This window comes from Dromaius novaehollandiae, chromosome 2 (genome assembly GCF_036370855.1).
Source record: "Dromaius novaehollandiae isolate bDroNov1 chromosome 2, bDroNov1.hap1, whole genome shotgun sequence".
Classification (NCBI taxonomy): Eukaryota; Metazoa; Chordata; class Aves; order Casuariiformes; family Dromaiidae; genus Dromaius; species Dromaius novaehollandiae.
Window position 1 is genome coordinate 155,803,452 of NC_088099.1, and position 15,079 is coordinate 155,818,530.

Genomic DNA, 15,079 nt, shown 5'->3' on the forward strand with positions numbered 1-15,079 from the left:
TCCCTAACCGCCCGCCTCCTTTCCCTGCCCGCTCGCCTTATCGGATGCAGGGGAAGCGCCGCCGGAGCGGTGGGCAGGCAGCCTTCCCCGCGGCACGCTGACACCCACCGCCCGCCAGCGAGCCAGCGAGCGGCGCGCACGGCACGGCACGGGACGGCACGGGACGGGACGGGACGGGCCGCGCCGGGCGCCGCCGATGCCCGCGCAGGTCGGTGTGCGGCTCCCTCGGGGCGGCGGGCGGGGAGCGGCCGGGCCCCCCCGCGGCGGCTCTTCGCCACCTGCAGAGCCGGCGGGCGGCTGCTCCCCGGGGAGGGGGGCGAACTGCTGGAGAGGGTGGGGGGAAGCGGAGGCGGCGGGGGGAGCCCTCGCAGAAACGCGTGCGGAAGCGGCGCTTCCAAAAAATAACACGAGTTTTTTAAAAAAGTCTTAAAACAGGGGGTCTCGCTGCTGCCCGCCGCGGCCGGGGGGAGCGCGGCGTCGAGGCGGCTCGGCTCTGCCGGTGCCTCTCTCCGGCGCCCGGAGCGCGTCGTTCAGCGGCGCCGGGGCTTCGTGGGGGCGGGAAGCGCTTGCGGGGGGGTAGGGAGACCCTGCGCCTCACGCGGTGCTGCCCCTCGCCGTCCCCTTAACTTCTAAAGGGGGGGGGGGGGAGAAACGCGCTTCCACCCTGGCGGCTTTCGGTTGTTTGCCCGGGGCAGCTTCGCGGAGAGGATCGGGGGGCTGCGGCGGTGGCGGCGCCCCCGCGGCAGGGGGAGGCGCGGAGCCACTGGGGCTGCAGGTGGAGGCCCCCGCCGCCGCGGGGGGGGGTGTGTGGGGGGGAGGGCAGCGGCCCCGCTGGCGCCGCGGCGTGTTGCGGGGTGCGGAGCGCCGAGCGCGGCTGCAGGGCGGCGCCGCCGCCTTTCCCGCCCTTTCGCCCCGCGTGGGGGCGGCGCGGCGCGTGAGGCGGCCGCGGCCACGCCGGGCCCTCGAGGCAGCGGCGGCGGGACGGGGCAGACCGCGCTCTTCCCCCGGCCCGAGCAGCCCGTGCCCGTTCGCAGGCTGCGGGTCGGCGCTGGGTCACGTTCTTCCATAATAAACATAAAATAAGAGAAATAACCCGTGTGTCTTCTTTCGGGGACGGGCGCCCCGGGCTGTGCGGAGGCCGTGGTGCTGGGGGAGCGCGGCCTCGTGCCCGGCGCCCCACTGGGGGCTCTCCTGGGCCGTGCCTAGGTTCAGCCACGATTGCCGTCTTGGAAACGCTGGAAATCGCCAACGCGTGACAAAGCCTTGGGTGTAGGACATGTCCCACGTTGCCTCTGGGCTGGGTCACGCAGTTTCTTGCCGTTAACAGGGACCTGGCAAGGGGGCATTCCTCCAGCAGACCCCACCGGCGGCAGGGAGGGTGGAGGCTAGTCTCCTCTGCGGCTGGGGGTCCGCAGAGGCGCGTTCACCCCTCCGCAGAAGGTGTCTGTGTGGATGGATGCCCTGTGGAGGCCTGGCCTGGCGAGGAGGGGAGGGGAGCCAGGCTGCTCTAGCACTGTGGGCGCCTGGCTTGGGAGGGCAGGCTGGACAGTGGGCTCTGCTGCCAGGGCTATTTTGTCGGATAAGTACTTGGTAAAATAATTATGAAAAGTGATACACAGTATAAAGGAGCGGGATTAGGGTATTTCTTCTCATTCCCTGGTGTCCTCAGCCACAAGGTGGCTGCAGACTCATGGTTGCCTCTGTGTTCCTCTGAAGTGAGCCTTGAAGCGCAGTCACGTGCAGGTTGTTTTTTATCTAGTGCCAGTTATGTATGTGTCGGTAAATCTTACCTTCTCCAGTGGATCTTCTCTAAAAGGAGAAGTGGAGAGTGGCTTTACCCAAGATTGCCAGTCAGGTAGTGTTTATAGCACCTCTTTGGAAGGAGGGCTTACATCTGCTCCAGCAGATTGGGAACTGAGGCACCACTGTGAGTGAATATTTCAGTGTCTAGACTATTACATGGAAAGAAATCTGCACATCTTCAGTGGTGGCTTCAGTGAGCCATATGTTGTTCTTTGAAGGCTCCACATTTGCCTGCTGCAGGTTGTATTCCTGAGCAATGGGAGAATCCTCTATCCCCAGTGTAAGATATACAAGGGGTGCTATTTAAGACTTACGTCTCTTTATTTTTCTTATTGCCTGTCACTAGGCAACTGGCTGTTGACTGTGCTGGCTAGTTTGGATGAAGTCCTTGGATGCCTGACTTTCTGTGTTGGATGTATTAGGCAGCCTGGTTTTCTGAATCGCGTCTGGAGGACGTGTCCCTAAGAACTGGGCATAGCAATACCTAAGCTTTAGGTGCATAGTGTCCGTGTTGGATCTAGCACTTTGCCTCTGTTTTAAGAGATTTATGCTGTAAGAAATGGATCCAAAAATATATGTAAGTACTGTGAAACTTGGTGATACATTGTCTAAATGTTAGATAACCTCCTGTATGAGTTGAGTTCGAAATGACTTAAGTGCCCTGTATTTTTTTTAAGTGGCACATTAGGCATTGATGACTGGGATTTGCAACAGTAAACCTAGAAAATGCTTGGACAGAGAAGGAGGTGTTGGTCTCATCTTATTTGGTTAATAGTGGTTGATATACTTCAATCCACATTTTATATTCTTAGGTAGTGGTTAGACCATTTGCTCTATGCCTTCCTCAGAAGACAAGAAAAACAGGGAAGGTCAGTTCAATCGTGGTATCTTAGGGATATTGGATAATTTAATTTGCCAGTAAAATACCAACAGGAGAGGGCAGCAAAAATTCTTCCTCCTACCCTAGAAAATAGACTAAAGACAGTGCAATAAAGTTGGATAATAGATAACTATTCAAACTTTTTCAACATCATGCTGTATGAACATATTGATATATCTTGCGAGATGCTTCTATATATGTTAAATAACTATAGTAGAAAGTAGGCCAAGTTCAGATAATGAAATTTGTATTGTTTTTAACCTAGCTTCTTGGGCAGATCTATTGCTCCATCTGGAATTCATTCTTTGGCACTGTGATTGCTTCTTGTAATTGAACTAGCTCACTTAAGGCTACCTTGAGTATTCATATAATGCTGCACTCTGAAGAGTAGATGTTACTACTGGATTATTTTAGAGTATTTCTGGACATGGCATCACCTTCAAATAGAATTAGTACTTACTCAGCTGATATCCTGTATGCCCTCTGAGCTGTGTCAGCTTTAGTCACTGCAAGTGCCAGATAGTACAACGGAGAACAGAGAATAAACTGAAAAAGATAGAAATAGGAAAAGTAGAGTAGGCTCCAGAGGACAGTGAGAGGGGGACTTGAATTTCCTCAGGAGGCAAAGTTCTGCCTTTTTTGTTGATGTGCCACATTGCTCAGTTGAACTGACCAGTGATTATGTCACGGGGGTTATTAGTTACACATACTTGATGTTTTAAGGTAGTCTCGCCAGGCTGGTTTTTTGCTTTGTTTTGTTTTAATTACAGAACCTGAAATACATAATTTAAGCAACCCTCAAAATATCTGTTATTCTGTTGATGTAGCACTTTCTAGATGTAAAGTAGATTAACAGTTTTCATCCTACTTTGTTATCTAGAGCTTCAGAATTCCCCTACAACACTGGAATGTATAGAGATATCCATTTTGTCGTATTATGCATTGCAAGCTCTGTTTCCAACAGTCCTGTATGCTTTGCAGAAAATATAAGCTCACTCTTTACATGGGCCTAATTTTCACAACTGTTCGATGCCCCACATTTTGTCCATTTCAAATAAAATGTGCTTTGGTTATGAAGTTGCTTTCAGGATGAAATCCTGGCTCTGCTGATGCCCATGGCAAACTCTTAATTATTTTTTAATGGAATCAGAATTTTGCCCGCGCTTTTCATTAAAGTGAATGACTTAGATTGAAGGTTTAATAAATACTTCTGTGTGTTTTCAGACCTACTGACACCATGAGTATTGAGGGGAAAAAGATGCTTTGTCGATACGAGGTACAGAGCTGTTTCCTCTTGGCTTTTTTAGCTGTCACATCATACTCCATCAGTCATGCCCAGGGCCAAGGTAAGTGATATATAAGAAGATGGAACTTTTCACTAGATCACTCTGATGTGCAGAAATCGGCTTCCTTACTCCAAATTCAAGTGTTATTTCCCTTTCACTAGTATGCCAATCCAGTATTACTGAAATGAAGTAGTTTTGCTGCTGATCTCAGAGGAGTAGAATTACTCATTCACACATGCTCACTGAATCTAATATCTCAAATGACATAAAGCTTCTTCTCTTTGCAAGTTTAAGTGTCTCAAAATGAGTTATATGGAACACTTTTTACTCTGATTTCCATGAAAGCACTGATCAGATGTCGCTGTGATTGCCCTCTATGTAATCAAGTTTAAAGACCAGCTATGATACTCAGCTTGTATGGAATATTTATTTTTTTTCTTTGTTGGAACAGTAGCTATTGTAACACTTACATCATACAGTATTGCACAGGACTGTTGGATGTCACAAACTACTACTACTACAGCTTTTTCTAAAAAACTCCCTTGAGGATATTAAAAAATACTGCTGAGATTGGTAGGCTTAAATACCTGTTGGATCAGATTGACAGTGGTTTGATTTCTAGAGCAAATTTATCCTATTGCTTGGGGAAGGAGGGAGGAAAAATGCCAACAAGTTTTTATGATTTCTGAAGAAAGACATTACTCTCAAGGTTATATCTATATAATACCTTTGATATGAAGCTGTGTAGGCATAACTGGGAGCAGAATTTGGCCCTGGGACTCTTCTGTTGAAAGAAGTACTGTATGATGTGTTATTCATGAATACATTCAGAGACTAGTAGAAACCTGAAGCATTCTGCCTCCAGAAATTGGAAGCAGGCAGAAATGACTTGTGGCATGGTCAGCAGGGTAAACTCTGAAAACAGGTAAATAGAATTAACAGCACTATCCAGTCTGCATGACACTTAAGCCATGGGGAGTCATACCATCCTGGATGTTTGGGCATCTGTGAGTGCTTTACAAGCTTCTTAGGGACACGTGTTAGTTGTAATATTTAATGCAGGCTATGTGAGGTGAATGAAGAAATCCAAGTTCAATCCAGTATTCAACCCATCAATTCTGGTCAGAAATGAGGGCCTGAATGTTTGTGACTTAATGAGTCAGTAAAGCAAAGCATATGGTTAGTCCTCTGTATATTTCAGACCTAATACATATGGTTGGGATTTGCAAAGCAGAATTGGGGATTCAGATCCATCTCCAGAAAGATGTGTACAATTCCTTGAGCTTTGAAAACCCTACTTACCCTTACCCTTTTTTAAGCTTTGACTTAATCAGTCATATATAAAGCGAATAACTTACAGACAATTAATACAATGAAATGAAGGTCAGAGAAAGAGTTTTTTCCACAAGGATCACATCAGCAGAAGCTGAAGTTGGTGTACTTGGTGAATAAAGAACAATACTCTCTTTGTTCTTTTACTTTTTCAGCAAGCATCAGCTGCTGAATGCCATCAGCAGTGAGATACTAGGCTAAGTGGACTTTTGCCTTGGCCCAATAGGACTATTACGTTGTTGGATAAGGTGATGTGAAATCTCTATTCCATATTCACAGAATAAAAGATCTCATGCTACACTTAAAGTAATAGGATGTTTCCCAAATCCTTTCTTTCGCAAGGTTGCCACCCTTTGCAATAAATAAACTCTTTATGCAGCTAGCCAACTATTTACAGTTTAATATAGCACTAGCAATATGTTTGTCTGTTTTAAGAAGTTGCACACTCTCAAGGTGTAGGAAGAGCAAGTATTAGTTCCAGCTTGTAGTTCCTTCCCTTGGCAAAGATGCTAAAATTAAAGGTGTATAAAGTGACTTCTTGGAAAGAAGATGTTTTCGGAAAGTAAAGCCAACATGCCTGCAGCTACAACTTATTCCTTCAGCTGGGGAGTTATCTACGTTGAGCTCCATGGTTTTATCTTGTGCATTGACTGGGTGCCTTCTAAACCACACAGTGCCATTCAGTATTTAGTCGACATCCAGTTATTCTCTCACCACTGCTTTAAGTTGAAAAGACATTTCTTCCTCATTCAACATAATGTCACTTAAACAACAGCAACAACGCCTCACTTTCAACTGTTCGTGTTCTTATATAGCATACAAAAATAGCACTGGGCAAGAAAAATACTTACTTTAGTTAGTTTTCCATTTATTCATAAAGTAACTTGGTGTACTGTAAGAATTTTCCTTCTGTTTTTAAAGATGGAAACTTTTCTTTGTGCAGCAATAATTTCCATATGTTACTAATGTAACTGCTAAGTAATTGCATATTAACTTGTTCAATTCAATTTTTATGAAAACAAAAATAAACTGGATGCCACAAGGTTTAGTGTTCCCAATCTTAGAGTACTGGATGTCTTTGAGAGAGCTGCACATACAAAATCTATGGTATTTTTCCTTTCTGTTAAAACACTGAATAGTTCAAAACACTCTTTGCACACTTATCCACAAGAATAATGTATTTGGAGCACTAATCTATCTAGTTGCGTAAACCAAAGCCTTGAACTTGTCTTTAGTTTTCTTTTGGGTGACTGCTCTAATGTTGCTGATGGCCATTCACTTTTGCATTCCTGTAAAACCACTTAACAAGCTCTAGCTACTGATTTTTATCAGTTAACTGACTCAGCTTGGATTAATTTTTTTCCCTTTCTGCAAGAAGTGAGATTTTGTTCCACAGACAATAAAGGTCCAAAGAAATAAAGATACCCTCCTCAGGTTGGTGACTGTGTAGTAATTCCCATCAATATTTTGTTGTCTGTCCAAGTGTTAGATTTTAACTTCCTTAGCTATATGTACTTCTCTATGCCAGAACATTAGTCTTTGCACAACTAAGACACAGTTGAGTATCTGTCTGGTGAATAATTTTTTTCTTCCTCATGGTAATTGCTGTGTGGGAATGTCTGTTCCCCTGCACTATCACCTTTAGATACAAAAAGTACTCAGAGAAAATTGACTAGTTATGTAAAGACTATTCTGGCACAACTTTTCTAGTCTTTCATATTGTAACTCTGTAAACAGAAAAACTTTTGGTGGTTGTGTCCTTCTTTGCTTGTTAGATCTGTGACTGTTTTTTTAAGGGCTCCAAATTTACCTGGTTTGGTGATGGCTAATTGCAGTTAGGCCAGAACTATGCTTCTTTGTTAGAAAATGCTTTTATAAATTATTAAATTAAGAGTGGGACAGAATGACAGGGGATGAAAGATGGCAGAGAAAACAAGCTTTGAAATTCTAAGATATATTTTTTGTCAATCCCTTTTTTTGATTATGATAGCTCTATGCTCTGCCTCTTTATCCCCATAGAAATTTACCATTTAATGCCGTTAAAGTGCACAGCCTTTTTATACTTACCCATTGTCGTTGTCCAAAAGTTTATTTGCTGTTTCCTAGACAAAATAAATAATAAAAGGAAATGCATATTTTGCAAACTCCAAGGTATGACTTGTCACTTTTGGTTCATTCAGCACCAATTCATTATGATTTATGTATAGCTCAAGGACAGAATGAATCTTGAGAATGAATTCAAGGCTTTAATCCGTAACTACAGTCTGCTTGGCTTTCCAAACTTCTTGCCATAGTCTCTGTCATTTTATTCCAATTATAGCATGCTGAATGTTCTTGCAGAAACCTGCTCAGCGAAACAGTTTTCAATATGAGGGCCAAATTTTCAAAGAACTGTTTTTGATGTGCAGTGGTACCTGTACACACTCTTACTTGCAGCCTCTTTTTTCCTAAACTTCAGAGAAGTGATAGGCTATTTGAAGACTAGGTCTGACAAGATTGTGCCCAGCATATGAGGGAATGCAGTGGCTGGATGTATGCCCAGTGCTGCAAATCTGAGAACAATTTTCAGTCTGAGGAATTAGTTTGCTATCTGCTCTCTCTGTGCCCTCCCTTCTCTTCCTGAACTTGTTCTCTGAAGTCCTTGAGAGTGCTGAGGTGTTACTAAACTGTCCTTGGTGCTTACACAGTCTCTTTTCTTCTGTTCTGATGCTAAGTCCCTCAAGATAAAGAAGAGCAGAAGCTGCCTTTTGCTTTGGTAAAACTGTCCTTTATGGATTGACAGGGTGAAAACAGGGAAATAAAATTCCTGCATTAAATCTCCAGACTTTTACTTCTAACACCCAAAATGTTTTTAATGTTAGATGGTATTAAAAAATCCGCCTAAAATCTCACAAAAAAGAAGACTGCCTCTTTCTTTCTCCTTCTCTCATCCCCCAAGCTGTTGGGAAAAGAAGCAAACAGGGAAAAGTAATCAGCTGAGGACAGATCCTTGGCTGCTTGCAATTGCCAGAGCTGCCTTGACTGCAGCAGGTCAAATGGAAAGGCCAGAGAGCGTTGGATAGCACATTCTATCTGTAGACTGAGATGCTCAGTGTACTGTAATCATTAAATCTCAGAAATACCATGAGAACTATTGGCTTATTGTATCTAGTGGGCCAAGAGACCATGGGCATGAGCCTAGGCCATTAAAAAGCTGTATTGGGCCCTGGGGTAAACAAGTTGCCACTCCTCCCTCTGGATAATTTCCCTTATGTTTTAGGCTTACCTATAGAAACCTTAAGGGTGGAATGTGTTAGAAAGTGGAGGAAAAAGTCCAGGGAGCTGTGGAGGTAGTGCAATGGGGAGGGATAAGGATGACAGATGGGTTTGCTAGGCTTTTCTGTCCCTTTCTATTGCTTGGCCTCTGGACAGCTTCCCTGGCCGCCTTTTCCTCTGGACCAGTTAGTTCTGTGTGGGCCAAAACCCATTAAAATGTACGAAGATCTCTGGCCTCTTGACAGCCTTGGATGCCACACACTGCACAACGAGCAGCTGTGCTTCAGTTGTTTGCTGTGAAGAAGGAGGGTTGTTGCTCCCTGGAGCAGAGCGGAAATGCTGTGCAGAGTATTGTCCAACCTCAGTGGGGCTTGCCTCTGCAGAGAAATGCAAAGCTGTAGAAGAATAGTTACTTTCCACTACTTCTTCTGTGCATTGCTTCACTGAAAAGTCATGTCTTTCTCAATCATTTCGTGCTTTTACTCATTTCACTTGCTGCTCCTTTTTGATTCCTAGGCAATGGCACGAGATAAGTACAGGCCAGATTTGCTTTCCATCCTCAGAGTGCCTCTGCCTAAATCTTCACTAGCCTGTGCATGTCTGCAAGCCTTGATGAGACCAAGGCAGTGCTTGCAGCCAGAGAACCGTGTGTGCCCCTGAGACAAGCTTTGCAAGTTGGGCAGCCAGTGTTCCTCCTGCCTTGTGCATGCCTACCTCTCCTCTTGAAAACTGTGTCTTCATACGGCTTTGAAAATTTGGCCCTAAGTGACTTTAAATGTGGGGAAAAGCTCTCCAGTAATGTGAGGTAAAGGAAGTTAGGTAATGCATATTGTCAGTGTAAGCAAGGAGAGCAATTTTAATTCTCACATATTAACAAAGAGCATTTGTATTACCAGCTTTGCCTGCTACACTAGTGTCTTAACTTCTAACACTGTTTGTCTTTCTCTCCTCTGCCATTAGGTTTAGTTTGTTTTTATTAAGAGGTATACAAAAGATATGTCTAAGGGAAGTAGTGCACCTGGGGATAATGTCATTTTTACAAACTAATAAACAGATATACGTGACATTTTGAATAACTTGCATCCTTTGTCATTAAAATTTTGTGTTGTCTTCCTATGTGTTTATTTTAACATTTATTTAAAAGTGATGATTGCTTTTTATTGGAATTTAAAATGTTGTTTTCTTTCCCCGCTTGCAGTGTCCCCACCAACAAGACTAAGATATAACGTAGTTGCTCCTGACAGTGTACAGATCTCATGGAAAGCCCCAAAAGGGCAATTCACTGGATATAAGCTTCTTGTCACTCCAAGCTCAGGTAAAAAAAAGAAGTCTGTATGTACTCTTGTAAGACAAAATGACCATCATGACCTAGGCCTAAGGCCAAGCAGCTTTTTTGAGGCTAATTTCATTCTTCAGGACTATGGAATTGTGAGTAAGCTGTGGATAACAGAGTATTGACTGTTCAACAGGAGAGAGAAATCCATCTCACCAAAGGGTGGCTAGAGCCATAGAATATAGGAATTGAATGCCTAAGGTAGAAGAGGCTGGATGCTCGTTACGCTTCTTCTGTAGTCCTTGGGAATTGTTGCTGATCATCTGTCTTTACCTTTCTTCCAGTAGGGTATAGGAAAATCTAGGAAGTATTCAAAGGAGAACACAGGAATTCAATTACAGTTATGTAACTCATGGGACCCTGCTTCAGACAAAGCTTTGAGGTGGATCTCCCTGGGCCCTCTGTAGTGAGCTCCCCACGAAAGCTTTTAGAACAAACTTGAAAAAAAAAAGATTTAAAATTGAACAAAAACTTGAACTTTAAAATGGAAAGCAAAGTGGTTATACTGGGCAAATAGAGGTAAGAAGGGTTATACACAGCTTCTGTCTGCCTGCTATGTCCTCCAAGATAGGTCATTGCTTCCATACTTTGATCCAGTTAACTTGGTTACTTTAGGTGGTAACTAAGTCCAACCAGTCCCTGCTGGTCTCGAGGAAATTCTTTCTGTCGCCTCTGAAGCCTGGCTGTCTTTTTCCTACTCGTGGTAGCATTTGATACAGTTGTGTAAAAAGCAGCCATTAAATTTGAAAGCATCAGCACCCTGTCAGTGGCTGTGTAACCATGCAAAAGTAGGCATTCACTTGATACTCACCACTTTGTAATATGTGACGGAGTTGATTTTTTTGTTTTTGGCCACGTACACGTGCTGTTGAGCAGAGAGGGTCAAATATCTCTTTCTCCTCTGATGATAGCCCTCTGGAGAGAGGAATTCTACTGCTTTAGGTTTAAGGAACACAAAGCAGGACATGGACATGCAAGCAGAAGCCGAAGTAGTATACTGAAATGGGTCTATGCAATGATAAACCTTCACCTTTCCATCACCTTCCTTCTCATAGAATGTGTGTCAGGTCATCACCATAATCTCATTTCTGTGTCATCTGTAGGCCTCCTTCAAAATTTTTACATCTTGTTGGCAGTAGTAACTCAGTTCTTTTTGCAGGTCAGAACGTTTTCCCGATTAGCTGTGTACCATGCGACAAATTGCTTTTCCTCCACAAGCATCACGCTGTCTATTCTATTATATTCAGGTTGTGGAAGACAGCCTATATAATTTTGATTTTCAGCGGTGCTGAAAAAATGTGGGAAGTAAGCTTTGCAGCCCTTGAATTGCCCCTTCCCCTTAGGGAAGGCTGCTTAGTTTCATGGGTAAAAAATTTAGAGAGTCCATGAAATGTACTCAGGCTGCAGAGTCAAAAGCCATATGAAAACATATGGGTATGGCAGCAGCAAACATGACAGCTCCCTTCCATAAAATAGCAGCCAAATCAAAATGGCAGCCCTTGTGTATTACGTGGGAGGTGACTTCGTGTTTTGATGTATTTCGAAGTAAACCAGAAGGGACAGAGGCTTTCCTTGCCAGCCTGTCACAGGGCTGTCAGAAAATATGTAATGGATGATGCTGTGTTGTGTTTAGATAATTAAATGCATGAGCTATTGCAAATATGTCACTGATTTAGTTTCTATATATCTTCAATGTATCAGCTTATTAGGCATTTTGCACGTCTTGGTAATCTTCCTGAGAGATACCCGTTGTGCTATGTATGTGGAATGGGCATAAGCATCTCAGGATTTCTCTTAAGGGATTATGGTGATTATCTGGATGAAACTTTGCATATAGTAGTACTTCACCCTGGTTAGTAGATCTGTCATTGGCATTAGTTGGTAGATCTGATGTTACCAGTGAAAGCAAACTCATTTTTATTGTTTTCCAAAAGTTCTTCAGGCTAACCTAAATGGGACTTAGACTTTGTTGTGCTAAGAGAGGTAGCAGACACTATAGTCAACAACTTTTAGTTTGTTCACCCTAAAAACTGGATTTTTGTTTTCTTTTGGTTTTTGTGTCTGAAAGACTTTTTTTCCAATTGCACTCCTTTGTGTTACAAAGCATTGCCTCCATGTTTTATCAGTTTCAGCTCATTTTTAGTGTTTCAGATGATAGACCAAAAGCTCTTAGGTTTGTACTTTTTTGTATTATGATCCCTTTACCTATTGAATTAATTGTCTTTCATTTAAAGGACTGATCAGCTTTTTCTTGAAATATAAAACATTAAGAGGCTTGTAATTCCATTGTTCAGTGAGTTCTCTGACTCCTGACTTTCTTGCTTAAACAATGCCTTATGTTGCTTCTCCTTCTTAACCTGCTCTGTCAGTGCCGTTCCTGTCTTTCTCTCATCCAGGTAGTTGATCACCTGTTTGATATTGTGATTTGCTCGAGCTAGGAGGAGTAGCTGTCAACTCTATCAGAACCTCTTTTGTAACTAAAATGGTTACAAAGACCTGTTGTCACAGCAAGAAATGTGGGGTGTGGCCTGGAGAACAGAGTAAGCATAATCATGCTTCTGTTCAGAGTGTTAAGCCCGCTTCTCTTTGGTGTACCTCAGAAATTCCCTTAGATCACCAGAGGACTTCTCCGGTGTTTTTCTCCTGCTTCCCTCAACTTTGTTGTCTCCTTAGAAGTGTGCAGAACAGAAGGCAGTGAAACCCCTATGCTTACGTCTACTTTACATGTACTTTTATTTATTTATTTTTAATAAGCCTTTCATATTCAGACAATGTGTCCTCCAATGGCACCTCCTCTTGGATGATGGGACAGCGTGCACTCTCAACAAGTTTGATACCAAACTGGGAGGAGCAGTTGATGTACTAGAAGGTAGGGCCACTATTCAGAGGGACCTGGACAGGCTGGAGAAGTGGGCTGACAGGAGCCTTATGGAGTTCAACAAACACTAATGCAAATTCCTGCAGATGGACCAGAATAACACCCTACCCCAGTGCAGGCTGGAGGAGGTTTGCAGAAAAGCACCTGGGGGTCCTGGTGGGCTAGTTAAACAGTGTGCCTTTGCAGCAAAGAAGGACGTTGATGACACCAGGCTGTGTAACCAAAAATGTAGCCAGCTGATTGAGGATGATTCTTCTGCTGTGTGTGGTAGATGTGAGACTGCAAGTCCTTGAAGCAGAGTCCTGTTTTTGGTACCTCACTTCAAGGAATTGACGTACAAGAGTAGTCCTGTAGAGGGCTACCAAAATAGAGGGTTGGAGCACAGGGTTTATGAAGACAGCTGGATTTGTTCACTTTTAAGAAGAGAAGACTCAGGGGAGCTTTTTCTGCTGTCTACAACTACCTAATGGGATGATGTAGAGAAGATGGAGGCAGACTGTTCTCAGAGGTGCACAGGGATAGTGCAACAGACAATGGACTCAAGTTGGAAAATGGGAAATTCCAGTCAGGTATTAGAAATTTTTTTTTTTTTACCATGAGGTAGAACAGGCTGCCCAGAGTGGCTGTGGAATCTCCATCTTTGGAGATACTCAAAACTCTTCTGGATGAGGCCTCCTGTTCAACTTATTCATCAGTGACTTGGGTGGTGGGACAGAGTGCACCTGTAGCAAGTTTGCTAGTCATACAAAACTGGGAGGAGTGGCTGATACACCAGAGGACTGTGCTGCCATTCAGAGAGACCTGGACAGGCTGGAGAGATGGGCAGAGAGGAACCTCATGAAGTTCAATAAAGGAAAGTGCAGAGTCCTGCACCCAGGGTGGAATAACCCCATGCACCAGTACAGGTTGGGGGCTGACCTGCTGGAAAGCAGCTCTGCGGAGAAGGTCCTGGGAGTCCTGGTGGACAACAAGTTGACCATGAGCCAGCAATGTGCCCTTGTGGCCAAGAAGGCCAATGGTATCCTGGGGTGTATTAGGCAGAGCATTGCCAGCAGGTCAAGGGAGGTGATCCTCCCTCTCTGCTCAGCCCTGGTGAGGCCACACCTGGAGGGCTGTGTCCAGTGCTGGGCTCCCCAGTACAAGAGAGATGGAGCTACTGGAGTGAGTCCAGTGGAGGGCTACGAAGATGATTAAGAGACTGGAGTATCTTTCATGTGAGGGGAGGCTGAGAGAGCTGGGCCTGTTCAGCCTGGAGAAGAGAAGCTGAGGGGGGATCTTATCAATGTGTATAAGTATCTGAAGGGAGGATGTAAAGAGGATGGGGCCAGACTCTTTTCAGTGGTGCCTGCTGACAGGAAGAGGGGCAGTGGGCACAAACTGAAACACAAGCAGTTCTGTCTGAACATAAGGAAGGGTGACAGAGCAGGAACAAGTTGCCCAAAGAGGCTGTGGAGTCTCCATCTTTGGATAAATTCAAAAGCCATCTGGATAGGGTCCTGTGCAATGTATTCTAGGTGACCCTGCTTGAGCAGGGGAGTTGGACTAGATGATCTCCAGAGGTCCCTTCCAACCTCAACCATTCTGTGATTCTGTGTGTGATTCTGTGATTTAGCAACCTGCTCTAACTGGATCTGCTTTGAGCAGGATGGTGGACTGGAGACCTCTAGAGGTTCCTTCCAACCTACATGATTCTAGGATTTTATGATTATTCTTTAGTATGCGATTCTGTTTTAAGCAGCCCTTCCATGCTTTGTGGGTTGGCTGGTTGGTTTGTTTTGACCTTTTCTTAAGCTGCTTCCTCTTATTGTGAGATATTTCCTTCTTCCTTAATAAATAATTATGTTAGACGCCTTGGTTATTCCATGAGGCCCAGGTACATAGGTAAGGCTGATCGATCATAGAGAATATTTGTATCTAAGAAAACTGGCCTAGTAAAGTCTTTGGTCAGGCTGCCTGACTTCTTGATTTTCCGGGATGATCTGACTCTGGCCTGGCTGTCTGGATCATTCTGGAAGTGGGTAATCAGTTACGCTTGGTTCATTGTAGAGCTTGAGCTAGCTTTAAGTCATTAGATTTACCTTATTATAAGGAAAGCAAACACAAAGTAATTTCTTTTTATCTTTCCCATTACAGGTGGAAAAACCAATCAGTTAATTCTTCAAAATACTGCAACCAAAGCAATTATTCAAGGACTTATTCCAGATCAAAACTATGCTCTTCAGATCATTGCATTCAGTGAAGACAAGGAAAGCAAGCCAGCCCAAGGCCAGTTCAGAAGTACGTATCTTTTATACCTGACATACAGAATTTCT

At 44.1% G+C, this 15,079-nt stretch overlaps 1 protein-coding gene across 6 annotated transcripts in view; it reads left to right on the forward strand.

The window, feature by feature from the left end:
- COL14A1 (collagen type XIV alpha 1 chain) overlaps positions 1-15,079 on the forward strand; it is a 138,178-nt gene continuing 123,099 nt past the window's right edge. For 4 of the 6 annotated variants that reach the window (XM_026110069.2, XM_026110071.2, XM_064507833.1 and 1 more), the window contains exons 1-4: positions 1-208; positions 3,908-4,029; positions 9,755-9,871; positions 14,901-15,044. In XM_026110069.2, coding sequence (XP_025965854.2) covers positions 3,921-4,029; positions 9,755-9,871; positions 14,901-15,044 — 370 coding nt within the window. In that variant the 5' untranslated portion in view covers positions 1-208; positions 3,908-3,920. Of the gene's footprint in view, positions 209-2,318; positions 2,381-3,907; positions 4,030-9,754; positions 9,872-14,900; positions 15,045-15,079 lie in introns of those variants that run through there. The other 2 variants (XM_026110070.2, XM_026110073.2) reach the window with 2 other exon arrangements.